Genomic DNA, 17,973 nt, shown 5'->3' on the forward strand with positions numbered 1-17,973 from the left:
TTATGACTCACCTCCTACAGTAGAAACTTTCAAGGGAAAACCAGTGAAGGGTAATTACACACTGGCTACACCTGGCTGAACACTTCAACTACAGATTACAGCTTTGTAACAGTGACTCAGTCATATTGCAGTGCAGCTTTGGTACAATGAAAATGCAGATCCATTAAAATCAAAAGATCAAATGGAAATTCTTAGTTAGACTGTGACTATTATGAAAATGTGAAACAGTAAGTTTCTTGGAAAAACAAAAGTCAAAGAAACCATCGTATTCATCTGTTTTTTTTAATTTATTTATATTGAACTGGTAGTTATATTACATCTTAGACACTTTTCATTCTTTCAGTTGTTCAGATAGACAGACGATACATGCAGCAATCATCAGTCTTTGTGGTTAAAAATTGTGCGATAACACAGATTTACACACTTCTAAAAAGGGTAATGTCCACCAGAAATGAGCCCGCCACCCAAAAACCATCATTGGTGTTGTGAATTCCAATAATATATACACAGTATGGAAGTGTATGCATCTCAACTCAAGTCTATTCTAATCAGTGATTGAGGTATTGGTAATGTTCAAATAAAAAGGCAAACATAAGCATTTTCCCCCTTTAAGGCTGTGGTATAAATGTGCCCTGCAAATAAATACAGTTTCCCATTTAACCTCAAATCAAGTACAAAGGAGAAAAAAGTAATAAAAAAAACAAAACAGTACATCCAGTGTGCTGTATCCAAGTTAAAATAATGGCTACTTATTACCAAGTCAATAATCAGGAGTTTGAAGGCATCATAAAGAGGATCAGAGTGGTATGGTAACCTCTAAACATCATCAAATTGGAACATTTTTGTGCGCAGTGAACAGGTGGTATGCAAAATAAACCCAGCAACTGACTAATTTGTGTGAAAAAAAATTCAAAATTACTTATTGATATTTAGGATCAATAAATCATGGGTACACGCACATAAAAACATACCCCTGAACCACACCACATGCATTTTGCATTCGATAGAACAGATGTAACATTGGCTTCATAAATATCCACTCATGAACAATTTGTCAGCTTAACCTCGTTTCCAGCATGATGAAAACCTCTGTGCAGACTGCTCTTATACAAACAGGCCGGCGTCTGACAGAGAAAAACGAAAAGCATTTGTGGCTGCTTTCACTTTTTGGCTAAACATACACGTGTTCAACAGAAAGTAAATAATAAAACTTCACTGAAGCTAAACGACAGCCTGCAAAAACCTGCTAATGACTGGAGTGGAGTGAAGGTGGTCTGAGTGGTTTTAGTGATATAAACTTTCTAGAGTCACCCATTTCTACCATGGTCCTCTTGAGTTTGTCTGTGTAGCAACAGTACAGAGAAAGGTAGATCTTTAGGGATGTTTATGAGGAGCTGAGACCAGAGTCTGACTCGAGGTTTCCACCACGGTCCTTTGAGGCAATGCATGGTGCCAAGGAGCAGGGAATCGAGTAGCAGGAACAAGATGAGCTCTTTAGGGTCTCTGTAATAACCTCCTGCAGGGAGTGTTGTTCCTCTATCTGGAAGATGTTTGGCTGTTCTATTGAGTCCTCACCAATACTAGTTGTGGGGGGAAAAAAGAAAAAGAAAAGACATGCTAGCAGTTAGATCAGTGACAGTATCGAGTACACGAGCATGCTGGTACGATGGCACCAACACAATCAATGGCACAGAACAATCCACAGACAAAAGTACTAACAAACCTTTAGTTTATCTATTCCTCACATAATCTCCACCAAGCAACAGAAAATACTTCTGTTCTTCTCTAAACCATCAAGAAGAGTCATAATTTTACAGAAATTCACATTCATTATTTCCATGCACCCACATTAATACAATCAGCAGGATTTGTTGCATTCATTTGGGTCAGGGAAATGATTGCACTGGTGACCATTCTATGAGTGAGAAGCTGCCTTTTTCTGCAAACATTTTAGATCCCATTAATCTTTGAAGACCTCAGTTTTTGTTTTTGAACCTGCTGGGTATGTTACATACCAGTGGCTTATAAGGTATTCCTTCCAATATGAAGTAGATGTTGTTGTGAATGGGCAATACACGCATTAAAAACTGGATGGCTCACTTTCTGAACCAAAGCAGATTAGGTCAAGTACGAACAAAAGCATCTATGATCCCTTTTGTAGGACACAATCATTATCGACATGTCTGTGTAAATATGTGCACTCAAAGGAAGTCAGATATGAGACTCCAATAATAATGAAAACATCACATATTGAGCGATGCAAGTCTAACATCCTTTCATGAAAGATGCTGTTAAATAGGTTCACAAAATAAAGACAGAGAGTTCAGTGCAATCAGCCCTTTTGTACATAGAGAGTTGTAGTAAAGGCAGACCATCCACAAGCCCCATAAGTGCAAAAGCAAAACAAACAAACAAACAAAAGAACATATTTGTGAAGAATAATGCTATTATACCCGACAAAGTACCTTTGTGAGCTATTTAAAACTACACAGTGAGTATGCATGCTTTAATAGGTGGCTTAGTGTTAAGCAACATTCATATTTTAGTACTACGCGAATAAGATTAAAACTAGGTGTTAAAGTAGTTCATACACAAGCCAACGCCTCCAGAGGTGCCGTCTCATGCACCAAACAAACCATTTGCTCTTGCTGCCTTCTTTGTTTCAAAGTTCAACATCACCGTGTACAGTTTAAAATTAACCATGTAATAAGGAGGCCTTTCAAAGCATACCCAAACAATACAGGCATTATTAAAAAGGAAGTGAAGCCGCTTTCAGCTAACGAAACTAGGAAATGATGAACATGGCAGTTGACCAATCAAAACAACTTTGATTATTACAATTACATTTTAGAAAAATGCAAAGCATTAACCACTGCTACCTGAACATTAAGTGGAATATGGAAGGAAAAGATGATAAGTCAACCGTCTTGCATCATTGTCGAGAACATCCTTTTGTTCTTTCAGCTTTTAATGAGTGAGATTCATTCAAGCTTTATTTTTAAAGGGGCAAAAACAAGCCAAGGAGTGTTCAGAGGGAAAATAAACAAAAACACAGCCAGAAACCAGAGAGACATTACGGGAATCTGGAGAACTTGAGTCTAAATATGGAACCAAGCTTTCAGAAATTCTGTAAGAAAGAAGCACAGTTATAACAACAACTACCTGGAGAGGTCAACTGGTTTGTGATGGGTTAAAACAGGCGTTAAACACAAACTAGAGTGTGCGCGGCTGTTGTCTTTTCTGCAGGGGTCTGCAGAAATCTGGGGGAAAGTGCTAACGGGAATGTAGAGTCACTGTCATTGTACAGTCAGACACGGAACTGAAACTGATAACAAACAGGCTCTGCTGACCACGCAGCTTTGCGAAAGACCAGAGAAAACCCTGTCACCCTGCCTACAGCTCCAGCCAAGCTTTATGTAACAGCACTGGCACATTGTGTGCATTCATTTTACACTCACAAATTAGTCAATGAATACTCAAAGCTTTTGTGTCAAAAGCTACGCCAGTACCAAATAATTAAAATGTGTCCCGGCACTGAATTATATAACTCTGTAAACCTGAAAAAGAAGCCGGAAAGCAGCTCAGTATTGTACTCCGTAATAAGAAAAGGACCTTGGAATGCAATAATCCCTGATAAACCTGAAAGGCCTCTGAAATACCCTACAGTCTCAGCCAGAGCAGAAACACAATAGAGTGTGGAGTACAAAGTGATATTTAACAAGCAGGTGTTTCAGATACTTTGTGTATACTTTACTATATTATCAGTGTTGGTTTCTTTACTGTAGAAGTTAGTAGCTCATTTAGTGAGTTACAATTCTCTGTGCCAAAGCACAGATAGCATATTTGTAGAGTGGATAAAATAATGATTTTGTTCCTTTGTAGGTGATGATTAAAAGGAGCTTCCACTTTCAACTAGTATCAATTAAACATTGTACTAGATGTAAATTGTACTGCCACTGCCATCTTGAAGCTATACTGCCTAGACTGTGACAATGTTAATGATATTAGTAGGTGGCAGGTGTAGATAACATACACAGCATGTACCAAAACAGCTCTAAATGCAAACTCAGACTCTGCAATACAAGTCACGTGTGTATATCTGTGTGAACATACAGATATATAACATATCTGTTAATCATTTATGTGCAGAGCACTGCCAAATGAGTCAGCCCCGAAACAACACAACAGTAACATAATGTTCCTGAAACTTAATAAAACACAAAGCAAAATGCTCGGAAAGGAATTCACTGGTCTCCTATTAGAGGACAATTGGACCGAGGAAATACTGTGACTTGGCTGACATGTAAAGCAAGCCTAACGATGTGAATCCTATAAGTCTGACAAGTAACATAATCACAAGCTCCAAGAGAACATAATGACAACAAAGTGAGGAGCCCACAGGCCTGGAAATTCACACAACAATATTGCTCCTTACCTTGAACCTTGAAATAGTCTATGCAACAATAAATTAACATGGCAGCCACAGATAAGCAAGGTTAACTCAGCCTACCTGTCATAGATGAGCCCGTCGATTCCCTGCTCTCTCAGCTTCCTTCTGGTTTCGTGATCATTGTTGTCATCCCCCCAGCTGAATACCACTAAGCCTTTAGACTGGGCATCCCCAATGTAGCTAAGGTACTTTAACAGCTCTTCTGTGTGGGCGCTGATTCCCTGGAAAACGACAGTCATATATAGATTAGATTAAATACGGTCCATCCTAAAAAATAAATAAATACCTTCTTACATAAAGTGGTGAGGATGAATCACTAAAGTACTCTCAGCCCTTCGGACTGAAACATTCAAGATGACTGACTATACACAACATATTCAGTAGCACTTATAAAAAGAACATTACACTGAAAAACCTGAAGACTAATCATTGTAGTAAAGCACACGGTTGTATCTCACCAGAATATTTTCACTCTGGGCGAAGCTCATGGCAATTTTAGTGGACTGGCACCGGATGTCCATCATCTCAGGATACTTCTCTGAAATTCCCTGAGTGAGGAAGAGGATGGGGTACTTGTTCTGCTTATGACGCACCCTGAAGGACAAGCAAAAACAGATATCACAAACTGCTGGAAAGCACCTATTAATAACTAAATGCTGGAAGGGCAACATCTGTTCATGAGTTCAATCTAGTAAGAGAATAGGAGAATCAAGCAGCTAAACATCCAGAGCCATGCTTTACTATGAGACTGAACTACCTAAAGGTGCCCTAACAAAGAGATTTTTCAGCAACAACTTATTTAAAGCAACTCTTGTAAAAACACAGTCTGAGGAATTTCAAAAAATAAGTAAATAAAAAAAATAAATCTTTTTTTAATCTATATATATATATATATATATATATATATATATATATATATATATATATATATATATATATATATTTTATTTATTTTTTTTGGAATATACACTTTATCCATCCACATATAAGTGTTTACCATTTGTGAATACCAGAGAGTTTATCTCATGAGTGTTAGCATGTGCCCCTTTTAATCCTTTTGCACTCACATGGTGCAGATGTCCGGGTCAAAACAGGAGAACACGATGCGTCTTTTTCCACCTTTCTGCAGAACATCTGTCAGGACAATGTCCAAAAAGGTGTTCATGTTGAAGTAAGATGATAAGTTTCCGTCCCATGACCCGTCCTGTCAATACAAAGCATCACCAACAACGTCAGGTTACTTTGACAATGACAGTCTTGAACTTTTGACTTTACTTCTGAATATTAACCTTCATCTGGCAGATCCACTTGAGCTCGATATTGAAGCCGACGTTTTCAGGAACAGCTTGGAAGATCTGTAGAGAGGTACAGAGCAAAATCCTTTATTACACTGGGACATAAAAATCAGACTAAGAGGAAGAGATGAAGATGGTTCAATCAAATTATGTCATTTACCTGTGAGAGCGAGGGGAATGGCTGATGCTCATCAATTTCATCTTCATCATCCAGCAAATCTGAGCAAACGAAAACAGATTACTCTACATTGTACGAGTTATCCCCAACATTCAACAAATCTTTACAAGATGATGTGTACAAAACAAGCTTGGATAAACAGTGTCATCTACAGTGTACAAAACAACAAATCATTGCTTAAATAAAATAACTTATCTTAAACACCTCATGCAACAAAACAAAATCTCTATAAACATGACAATATCATTTCATAACCAAGCCATTTTACTCTTTGAACCAAGGTCTTAGCATGATCATGTGAGTATTGAAAGAATAAATGAATGAATGAATGAATAAATAAATAAATAAATAAATAAATAAATAAATAAATGCACACCTTTGTGATCGTTTACTTTCATTGCAGTGACATGAGCCAGCTGTGAAAAAACAAAAAAAACAAAAACAAATAAACAAGCCAAAAATACATCCATCCATCTTCATCCGCTTTATCCGAGGCCGGGTCGTGGGGGCAGCAGCCTAAGTAAAGAGGCCCAGACCTCCCTCTCCCCAGCCACCTCCTCCAGCTTATCTGGGGGAATACCAAGGCGTTCCCAGGCCAGCCGAGAGATATAATCTCTCCAGCGTGTCCTGGGTCTGCCCCGGGGCCTCCTCCTGGTGAGACATGCCTGGAACACCTCGCCCAGGGGGCATCCTTGTCAGATGCCCGAACCACCTCAGCTGGCTCCTTTCGATGTGGAGCAGCAGCGGCTCTCCTCTGAGCCCCTCCCGGATGGCTGAACTTCTCACCCTATCTCTAAGGGAGAGGCCAGCCACCCTTCGGAGGAAGCTCATTTCTGCCGCTTGTATCCGCGATCTCGTTCTTTCGGTCACTACCCACAGCTCGTGGCCATAGGTGAGGGTAGGGACGTAGATCGACCGGTAAATTGAGAGCTTCGCTTTTACACTCAGCTCTTCACCACGACGGACCGGTGCAGCGTCCGCATTACTGCAGCTGCAGCCCCAATCCGTCCGTCGATCTCCGGCTCCCTTCTCCCATCACTCGCGAACAAGACCCCGAGATACTTGAACTCCTCCACTTGGGGCAGGAACTCAGCCCCAAAAATACATAAACTAATTAAAAACAACCCCGCCCCAAAAACTTTTTGCATTAACATCCTTCACCAAGTTTCATAGTTTTAAAGAAACTGATCAGAGTGTAAAATGTAATCAATTCCACCAAAATTCAAGCTGGTAGATTTTTTTTTCCTGCAGTCTTGCTAAATGATTGTTAGGTAACAATCTGACCTCTGCATCAGTGCAGGGGACCATGATGTTTCTTGTATGATCAATAAAGCAATCAATAGGATTTTTTTTTTTTTTTTTTTATAAACTCGCTCTTTCCCCCATTACCGTTTTAGGCAAACAGGTGGGTAAATGTAGTGTTGGTTCAAATGTGATACTATGAATATCTATACACATCAGAAAAAAAAGGAGCTTTTCACTATGATCTACTCCACTGAGCATTTGATTTTATTCTGGTGTTGACAACAGAAGCAGAGGAAAGGCATCCATCCATCCATCATCTGTAAGAAGTTTTTCAGACTTTCTTTTGTTCTATAGCTGTTATAACTGTTAGGAAAGGTATGGTTTGGAGACCTTTTACCTTTCTGTGCAGAGGTATAGCTCAGGAATTATAGGTCAAGCTGTCTGATTGATGACATTCCTAAGCTGACACAATCATGACAGACAGATTTAACTTGAACAGCATTATTACCTTCAAAAGCTGCAGCTGGTCATATGTCAGGTCTTTGACTGGCACCTCAATGAGTTCCAGGTTCTTGTCATTTTTCTGTTGAGTGTGAGACAAAATATTAGCACGACATGGGAAACTGATCATGCAGTGCTACTATGAATTTCTCTCATTAGCTCTGAGGAGCCAATTACAATCATAGTTTACCTTCTTAGTGGATATGCAGCAAGTCAGGTCATGGTATACAATAGGAACAGCATCCTTGGAGAGGTGAACATCGAACTCTACAAAGGCTACGCCCTGTGAATACAGAAAGAAAACTAATTTAGTAGATGCAATAGCAGGGCAGTAGTACTGACTCATGCAATAATCTTCTTGGTGACTTACATGCTTAGCAGCACTTTTAAATGAGGCTATTGTGTTTTCTCTGATTCTGTGGTGCCTGTTAAACACAAAATATCCACAAGATCACATAAAATATTCCATGATGGATGTCACTGGTTATATCATCATGTCAAAATGTGTGATGAACCATATCTTGAAAACAATCTGAATATTATCTGAAGACAAACACAAAGCAGCAAATGTTTAATTTTAAGTTGGGTAGTAGTTAAAGATCATCACTCACTTGGCTGCATGGGTGCTGCCTGCTCCCCTGTGACCCACATCCAAAGTACCTCTCTTTTTCCAGTACTTGGTGTATGAAGAGCTCATGTCACACTGCAGTCCCTGGATGGGTCGGATTACCAGGTAATCCACTAAAATGAATTAATAAGTTAACATCTTTGTACATTCACAGTATGCATAAGTTCTGGCAAACATGTAAAAGGAAGCTCAAGCTGGTCATAAATTTATGTAGATTTTGTATCTCATTTTGTCATAAATAAATATTTGAGGGGGGGAAAAAAAGGGAAAACTTACCTCTTACTTTTCCAATGGTCTGCCTGGAATTTCGTCCCATTATGGGAAGAGTGACTACTCCAATATCATTGCCACTCTCCAAAAATGAAGAAGAGAGGAGGCAGGCAGCGCCCACATGTCCTGGATGGATGTCCCCCTGGACTACATGCTCACTCAGATCCTCCTGTTAACAAAAACACTAGATTACTACAACACAATTCAATTTACCTAAATAAATACCAGCTGTGCTGCTTTCCCTTCCTTTCACCATCAATTACCAGATGTACAGAATTATTAGAGACAGTGATCCCAGGAGGATTACCTCAAAGAACTCAAATGTGAGCTCAAGGTTATCTGGGTCCATGGTGTGAATACTGTACTCAGTCCACTGGGAAGGCTCCAGAGCATAGCCACACTCAGGCTGCGAGTGGCGTGACTTATAGCCATTGGCACTAATCATACTGATTTCCAGAGTGGTGGTCATCTTGTGCCAAGATGAAGGACTGAGCTCGTTTTCTTCCTCATCGTCTTCCTCTTCCTCAACGCCCTCTAATGTCAACTTGATCCTGCATAAACAGGTACAACAGTTCAGATAAAACCACATTCAAACACATACTGTAAAGACATTTTGCATCGAATGATAAAGCTTATAATTTCAGCTGTCGTTTATAGATACTTATGCAGGACTTCTTGAACTCAGGTGAAAGATCGATCAGGTAACGACTGCACATTAACGATCTGTGCCCTGATACTTTCTCTAGCTGGTTTTAAATTTAGCCTCTGTGTAATCAATACCTGAAGCGAGACTTCTTGAATTTTTTCTTAGTGATGGACACTGGAGCCTTCTTGGAATGGTGCAGACGTAAGCGAATTTCTGTCTGACATGTCAGCCACCCAGAGTCAACACAGTTTATCCCATCTGCAGAAAGAGAAGACACAGACAGGAAAGCATGTGATCAGACTTCACACCCACTCTGTGTCTCATGAATGCTGACCACAGAACTGGTGATGGCTATAATATTTGAAGAAAGGAACTATAATGTAATTAAAAATCTATGACACACAACAAAGTGCAGTTATTGCACTTTGTTACTGTGTGCTTTTTTTTTTGGCATTTTTAATTCCAACTTACTGTGAAATCCAAACTGTCCATCATCAATATTCTGGTGTGTTGCTGCAGTAAAGGAGAAGAGAATTAAAAATGGGACAAAGGGATCTCATGGAGACAAAAGTTGAAGTCAAATCAAACCAGAGCATTCGAGAATTTTCCAAACTGATCTGGAATAAACATAGTATTTTAAATTTTATTTTAACTTGTCACTTAGAATAAACAACAGAAATCAAAGAACGCAGTACTTCTAAAAAATTCCTACTGCAGCAGGAAATGCTTTTTTAAAGGACTAAAATAGCACACAAAAATAAGAATAGGTGATAAGGTGCGGTCAAAGAAGGAAATCAGTGGGGTGTGTAAGCAGCATTTCAAGCTCATTTTGAATGAGTTTTTTTTTTTTAACAACACAAGCTTGTTAACAAAGAGAGCTTTACAGTAACAGATCATAATATCGGCTGCACTGCAGTGTCTCCTCCTTGGATCAGGATTATTGTACATCTTTTTCGCCAAATATCTCCCCAAAGCATACGCACAGCATCAAAAAGGCAAAAAGCTCCAGGCAGACAAGGTTTAAAGAGGAAACACTGCAGCCAGGTGGAAATGGCAATTCAGGCGTGAGTGTTATCCAAAACAACAAAACCCTCAGTAGGATAAGCCTGAACAGACTCTACACTGGTGTTTACAGGTAACTGTTAGAATAGAGAATGGGGGGTTTAAAGGGGGGTTGAGTATGACACACTTAATCAATCCCAACCCAACCAAACCTTGAACAGTTTTCTGTTGGTCTATACCTGTGGGGCTCATCGTGCGGGGGCGATGATGGGTCTCCCACATATTGACTATCACTTGACAGGGACCACCTGCACTCTGCAATTCCAATGTTTGGTACAATGTTAGGGTTTTCAAATCAGACACATTAACCTACTTTTCAGTCTGGTCTCAAAGCTGTCTTTGGACCAGACCGTGAGAAAGGAATTAGAGCCAGCATAGTCACCGATCCCCAGAAAGGGCAGTCAGCCACCATGGATTGAAATCTGAAAAGTGGATTTGTTAGTGACGTGTAAAAAAAAAAAGAAAAAAGGAGGAAACATTTCTTTGTTTATGTTATCTTCTTTTAACTAAGTAATAGTCACAACAGAAACAACATGTATATACCAATACATTTTTAGAGGGAAAACCTCCCTAGAAGACTCAATGGCTGTCGATTCACCACCTAGTTAAAGACATCTTGTCATTTATTTAAAATCTTCTTTTTTTTTTGCCTGTTAGGACTTTTTAAACACAATAATATAACTTGAGTTGAAGTGCGACAAAACAAAAACAAAGAAACAAAAAAAACCCAAACCCAACATACTTCATAAAATGGGAGCTGTTCTTAAATTAAACCAGTAAGGCATCAAGTGTGAGCTTGCAGAGATTTCTCTGTAATCTACATAGCATCTTGTCGAAAACACAGTACAAACACATTATGAAATCAGGTTAAGTCATCCTCACACAAAGAGCGCTCCACCTGCTTTAGAAAAAGCATAAAAACACACTATGTTTAGGCTAAACAAAGTCAACAAAAACTGTAGCAAAGCATGCACAGTGGGTGTTTTTTCCTTCCAAGGAATTTTGATCTCTGCTCTCTCAGTTTGTTTTCTATGCCTATTTTCACACACGAGGCTTCGAGGTGCAATGAAGGCCCACTGCTAGATTAGAGGAGGCCACCTGGGCAGTTTGTCTGTGGCTGACCAACACTGACAGATGTTTCTGAGAATGTAAACACAGAGGTACAGGCAGTCACACAGCGTTTGTGTAGATACCGTCTTAAACCAGGGCAACTGATATGCTTTCTAATATTTATTCTCACAAATTGGTATAAACTGTTGAGGTTTACAATGACTTTTGCTATATGGAAGAACTTCAGGGATTTGAAAATGACATCAATAGAAAAAAATACTAAGGCTCAAAGAATCCCGCACACCACAATGACCCACAAAACTTGTTTCAAAACAAACAATAGCTAGTCTAGTCTATTCAGTGGCTCTTTTATGACTACGGGGGAATGAATCTTTCACATGGGGGACAATAAAATAATGAAAAGCAGCTCACCTTGGACTCTAGAAAGAAGCCTTTGAAATAGCGGTACTGGGTAACAACACCTTTAGGCACAGTGACTGTTGTAGTCCACATGCATCTACGGGGAAAAAACCCACACAGCTTACTTTTTTATTCTGACAAGGTAATTATAAATGACACTTGGCCACAAACTGTAAGGGGGGGGGGGAGCAACCTGTATATAAGTATTTACAATATACACAAAAAAGTCTAACTTACTCATCACCACCAACAGGATGAAGAGTCACAGCTTTTTGGTGGCTCCAGCTTCCCAAGGCTTCACAGCTACCAACAACAGCAAATACCTCACCTATGGAAAATCCAAACAAGCCATGAACCCGATGAAACCTTATGAGAAAAAAATGAATGGGGCATGGCTACAAACTGAAACAAAGTCATCAGCCTTCTGATACAAGTATCGTGGAGAAAATAGGTTAAAGGTCACACCAAGTTTATCAGATATACCTGGGGATGCCTCTCCCCTGATTGCCAAAGTCACCTCACAGGTCTCCATTGTTTACACGGGAACAAACAGAAATAGGTGGCGCAAACAAGCTGTAAGATAATAACCATGAATTAGTTTGTGCAATTCTAAACTACAGCTACAACTCATGCAATTTAAGCTAGAAAACATGCGGAGCACAGGACTGTTCAAAGTGAGGCCACGGTCTGCTAAAAACTTGCGACATTATCAAAATTACATTATCTAAGAAGTAATAGTAATGTAATTTATCTCATTAGCAACAGTTAGCGCGTTAACTCAAGGTAAAATGCACATTAATCTAGCTTATGTGTTAACAGAAATTGTGTCACAAAAACATCGTTAAAAATCCGAAAAGTAGAAGAATACAAACAGAAGCGACTAACCTTCTAAGTCTTGGTAGCTCTGTATCGGCTCCTGACACCCACGCGTAAGGAGAGCCCGCGGAAAACACACTACGCCTATCCCGCTGACAGCTGCCGGTCTAAGCGAAAGCCAATCTGAACAGCCGATCCAACAACACCCATCTCTGTTCAGAGAAACAAGCACCAGATAGACAGGAAGCTTTATCTCAAGAGAAAACAAAACACTCACTGAAAATATAACCCTGTTCTGACAGAAACCTTGCAAAACCCCTAAAGACACAACTAAGTGTTGATTTACTAAGAATTAACTGACTGACATGAAAGCTTCACCATTGTTTAGCTGATTTAGCAAACATCCGGAAGCGTGTGCGTCAAATGACCAGAAGTCACATACGACTTCCGGGATATATTTTTAAAAGTAAAACTACAGACCGAACGTCAACGAAATTATATCCAGAAGAACTTTGGTAAAGTTCTCCTGGATATATACATATCCATTTCTTTAGATTACACAAAATTAAGATACAAGTTTTTTATTAATATATGCTACTAAAACCTGTTGTGTACTTTTTCCATCTCATTGTCCAATATGATGGCTTTACCTGTGTTGAGGTTGTGAGATAGCTAAAAGAACCAGAACGAAATTTATGATCCATGATCATTGTGTTTTCATTTTTTTACATGTTTGGTGTACCGCTGGATTAACATTTTCACCTTTATTTATTATAATGAAAAAAATGCATTTTTTTAAGACACCGTATTGTAAAACAGTGACAAATGAAAAGAAACTTTAAGACTATTGTATTGGGACACAGAATGTAGAGAAAATAACATTCAAAACTAATCCGCAATGTTTTCAATATTAGCATTTGCATCGACAACATTTGGACATTGTATTAAAAATTCACTTTTATTTTGTTATCATTTTCTCTTCTTGTATTTGGCTTCCGGTGACTACTTGGGGAAGCCGGTTCATACCGCTCTGCACCGGATCTGAGGCGCGTCAACTATGCCGCATTCGCGTACTTTTCAGAAACACGGCAATTATATGAGGTATGCCGGCAGAAAAACCTCGACCCCCGCCCACGTCGACTGCAGTAAAATATATTTCTGATAAATGTCTTACATGAAATCGCTTTTCTCACAAGGTCTTTTTTTTTTCTTTTTTTTAAAAAAATACTGTTTACAATCAAATGTACTCAGAAATAATATAAGCTTATAAAAATACACTGAAGAAAATCTTAAGCGTAGGAGCTTCTGAGAAGTCCACAATGCCACATCAACTGACTTTCTTAAGTTTGCTGCAATGCACCGGCAAACTAAAATATGTACAACAATGACAACGCATAGAAAAAAAAGTGTTGAGAAGTATCAACATACCATCAGCTGAAATCGATAAACCTGAGCATTTTCTTTGAAAATATGAGTTGTTTTTTAGACGAGGACGAAGTGCTCCGATATTAAATAGGAGGAGACGTTTGGGACAATTGCGTCATGAATCCGCCTTCTTGACTATTGAGAAAACAGATGTCCCACAAGTTGGCAATGATTTCCAAAACACACACACAGAGAAACAAATAGTCGTGTCTTTGGCAAGTCCTTTTCCACGAAAGCGTGAATTGCATAACTGAAATGCAAATGTGTGATAGCATATTTGCATTTCTCGACGTCCTTGGGTCAAGAGCAGATGATCATTTTTCACTGTTTGGGCAGTCTGGGACAGGGAGGGATCAGATGATGTGGCCTTTTAAACTCACTTACCCTCTCAGACTTATGCACTGGAGAGTGTAACCTTACTTTAAACACTGCATGGGCATTATAATTAAAACGCAAACTTTTATAAAAACAAATCGTAGAAAGCAGTTAATTATATTTCTGAAACGCCCACTACTGATGCATTTTAAAGCAGGGTTGTCTTCACTGAGACTGGATGAACATTAGAAGTCTTACATGGTCAGACACTAATAGCCTATTACTGAAATAACTATAAATACGATCCAATGCAGATGAGCCAAAAACATTTTTTATTATTTTACTGTAGAGTATGTGGGAAAGGGTGTAACTACTGCAGCGGGTCAAGGGTTAAATGATAAATGCGAAGTAGGTTTGTACAACTGTGAAAATGTTTCACTATTGTTATTTTCAGCACCCAGATCCAAACAAAGTTTTTATAATATAAGGAAGGAAGATCTGGTTTCCAAATTAGGATGTATGAGACGTATTTGTCATGTCATCGAACAATTAACTACGAGACTTAATAATCAATGCCAAAATTTAGCCTGAAGCACCCTCTCGTGTTCAAATTAAGGTAACACACCATGCAACAGTAAGAAAACGCTGCAGTCTCAATCAGATCAGAAAACATATTGTCAGAACGAAAAGCGTCCTTATAAGTGAGATCCTGACATTCAGTCAGAGATAAAGGTGTATGTAAAGCACTTATGTACAACAAAAACAAAACAGTTTATATACTTCAGCCATTTGTGTTTAAAAGCAGACACTAAATAAACATGAACCTTTTAGAGGGGCTAACTGGGATTGTATGGCTCAACTATCTATATCAAAAAGAGGTTTGAGAGGGAGAGTGAAATGTGCAGCTCACGAAGACCTGATGAAAGAGTAAAGGAAGCAGAAATCATAATGAGTATAAAGTGACTGCAGCATAATGAATATTTCAGGGTATTTCTCACCATTCAACAGTCTGCTTGTTACAAATCACCATATACTTCCTGCTTATTCATTTACATGTGTTTTGTTTTGTAAGCAGGCATTAACAGAAGTCTTCAGGCCAAAGACTGGAGCTCAGTCACTAGGAATTATTAAGGACGCCAAATCAACAGAAAAATCAGTGTGGATTTTAATTTTATAATCTTGCAATATTTCTGCTTCATTTCTGTGTTTCAAAATAACGTAAAACCCAAATTTAAAAAACAAACAAACATAGGAAATATGTCACATGTTTAAACTATGTCATGAAAAATGTTAGCTCATTTTTTAAAAGGTTTGGATGGGTAACATTGTCATCCCCTATGTAGCCGGTGTATCAGAGAAACTCAGGAGAGTTTTCTCCAAGCATGACATCCCAGTGTATTTCAGACCCAGCAACACGCTCAGACAGAAACTGGTTCACCCGAAAGACAAAACGCCAAAACACAAACTTAACAATGTGGTGTATGCTGTACAGTGCAGCGAGGAATGCTCAGACCTCTACATTGGAGAGACCAAACAGCCACTTCACAAGCGCATGGCACAACACAGAAGAGCCACCCCCACAGGACAAGACTCAGCAGTCCATCTGCATCTTAAGGATAAAGGTCACTCTTTCAAGGATGCCAATGTTCACATTTTGGACAGAGAGGACAGATGGTTTGAAAGAGGAGTGAAAGAAGCCATCTATGTCCACTGTGAGCGACCATCTTTGAACAGAGGCGGGGGTTTACGACACCAACTCTCTGCCATCTATAATCCAGTTTTGAGATCCCTTCCCAGACGCCTTAACGCCCACTCACATCCTGGGCCGTCTGACCTCAGGAATTCGCATGATAAGGTGGAGCCAGGTTTCACAGTGAACTCACCCGAAACTCTGGCTGATTGGGACCCACGCCCAGTTTCCCACCTTGGCTCAGGCGATTAGAGGATCATCAGGGGGTCCTTTTGTCCCTCTGTGGGGGGGATACTCCCACTAGGTTTATATCTGGGACTCTCCACCATTTGACCTTAGAACTGAAGAAGCTTCTCGGATGAGAGGTGAAACGTCTTCAAGCAACTTAAAGAAGTCCAGACGCTTTTCTTTGCAAGCTGCTTTGGTTCAAAATAAACTTTAACCTATTTGACTGCATTTTGTGTTTGTGTGAAACTGCACTTCTGCTGGACCCTGATTCCTTCTTGGACTTGTTCCCCACATCTTCTGGACGTGGTGAACTCTCTGTTGTCCTGTCTAACCTCACACAGAAAATCATCTTCTTTGGACACTGGTGTTTCTTTTGAACTTTTGATTTGTACTGGCTAACCGGTGTATTTTTTCTTTTCTTTCCTGTTTTTTTTTTTTTTGTTTGTTTTTCTTTTTCTTCTGTGCTTGAATGTTATTATTTTTTAATCTTATGTCCTTTGTCTGGTGTGATTTTATGTAACTTTGAACTTACAATCTTATAAATAAACATAACAAAAACTGTGTACTGTAAACCCTATTTATTTGTATTTTTCATTTTTTCCAATATTTGTATATTTGATATTTTAATTGAGACTGTTCATAATGCCTCAGAACTATGCACCTCATCCCCCCCTTTTCTTTTTCCACATGTCTGCACTGGATAGGAGCTGCTCTGAATCTCATTATACATGTATATAGTGACACTAAAAGGTATTCTATTCTATTCTATTCTATTCTATTCTATTCTACTGCTTTACTCTGAATTAAATGTGTTTGTGTGTGATCTGAAAACAATCACATTCAGTTTGTTTGTTTGTTTTAAATTGACACTTTACACAGCATCCCGACTTGTTTTGTGGCATTGGGGTTGTAATTCTGAGACTTTAGTTTATGAAGATTAATATGATCAATGTGTCTGTGAAAGGAAGGAACATACAATTTTAACTTTGTTGTTTAAAATTTTATTATTTAAAAGCTATCAGAGTTTATTTGAAGGTAAACCAGTGTCATAATTTCTTCCACCAGTGAGCACGAGGGAACACATCAAATTTATAGTCCCATTATTCCAGGCATAATCCTGACAGTACACAGCAGTATAACTGGCTGCCTTACAAGTAACCCTGTTAGCTTTTGCTACAACAACACACGTAGTTTCTGTATGAAATAAAATACTACATGTCACAAACAGATTTGCTTCACTCGACCTTAGACGAGGCTCCTTCCTCACCGTTCTTCAGTGTGAAGACAATCAGTATTTCTGAGCGCTGATGTACAAGATATGCTCGACACCCAGCTCAGGAAATGAGCAGGCTGTTTCCCAAAGCGTACGACAAGAGTCGAAGGCTTAACCTGATCTTTATTATAGGAATAAATCACACTTTGTCAGGTGAGAGTGTTTCCTCTTAGTGAGTAAAACTGTTCCCAATGTGCGCATAAACATGTAAAAATGTTAAGTTTAAATGAAACAAATAAATACAAAACAGTTATGGAAACACAACATTTTATGAATGTCTTTGCTCTTATTTTCTTGACAATTCAGAGCATTTAATACTCTCTGATGATGACCTTCAGGGCATAATTATGTTTCATTTGCACACATAATTATGTATAATTATGTTGGGCTTGAATCTTATAAACAGAAAAATAGCAGTTACCATGAATTACAGCCCATAAATGAGGTCAGCTTACATATACTTCACATACCTTCACTGGAT

General features: G+C 38.9%; 1 protein-coding gene across 5 annotated transcripts; it reads right to left on the minus strand.

Moving 5' to 3' along the window:
* Window positions 1-268: 268 nt before the first annotated feature.
* gpcpd1 (glycerophosphocholine phosphodiesterase 1) lies at window positions 269-14,200 on the minus strand. Of its 5 annotated transcripts, none has more exons than XM_026194890.1 (21): window positions 13,990-14,200; window positions 12,631-12,773; window positions 12,229-12,318; window positions 11,983-12,073; window positions 11,758-11,842; window positions 10,455-10,530; window positions 9,685-9,726; window positions 9,348-9,471; window positions 8,875-9,118; window positions 8,574-8,736; window positions 8,281-8,410; window positions 8,040-8,094; window positions 7,860-7,952; window positions 7,677-7,751; window positions 6,300-6,339; window positions 5,906-5,964; window positions 5,740-5,805; window positions 5,518-5,654; window positions 4,909-5,044; window positions 4,511-4,671; window positions 269-1,580 (listed from the first exon to the last, which is right to left on the minus strand). In XM_026194890.1, exons 3-21 carry the CDS (start codon window positions 12,275-12,277, stop codon window positions 1,385-1,387), a joined length of 2,022 nt encoding a protein of 673 aa, XP_026050675.1. In that variant the 5' UTR covers window positions 12,278-12,318; window positions 12,631-12,773; window positions 13,990-14,200; the 3' UTR covers window positions 269-1,384. The 5 variants fall into 5 exon arrangements, with proteins under 5 accessions (XP_026050675.1, XP_026050676.1, XP_026050674.1 ...); XM_026194891.1 differs by lacking the exon at window positions 13,990-14,200 and adding an exon at window positions 12,940-12,990; XM_026194889.1 differs by lacking the exon at window positions 13,990-14,200 and adding an exon at window positions 12,927-12,990.
* Between the last annotated feature and the right edge of the window lie 3,773 nt (window positions 14,201-17,973).

This window comes from Astatotilapia calliptera, chromosome 15, assembly GCF_900246225.1.
Source record: "Astatotilapia calliptera chromosome 15, fAstCal1.2, whole genome shotgun sequence".
NCBI classification, from domain to species: domain Eukaryota; kingdom Metazoa; phylum Chordata; class Actinopteri; order Cichliformes; family Cichlidae; genus Astatotilapia; species Astatotilapia calliptera.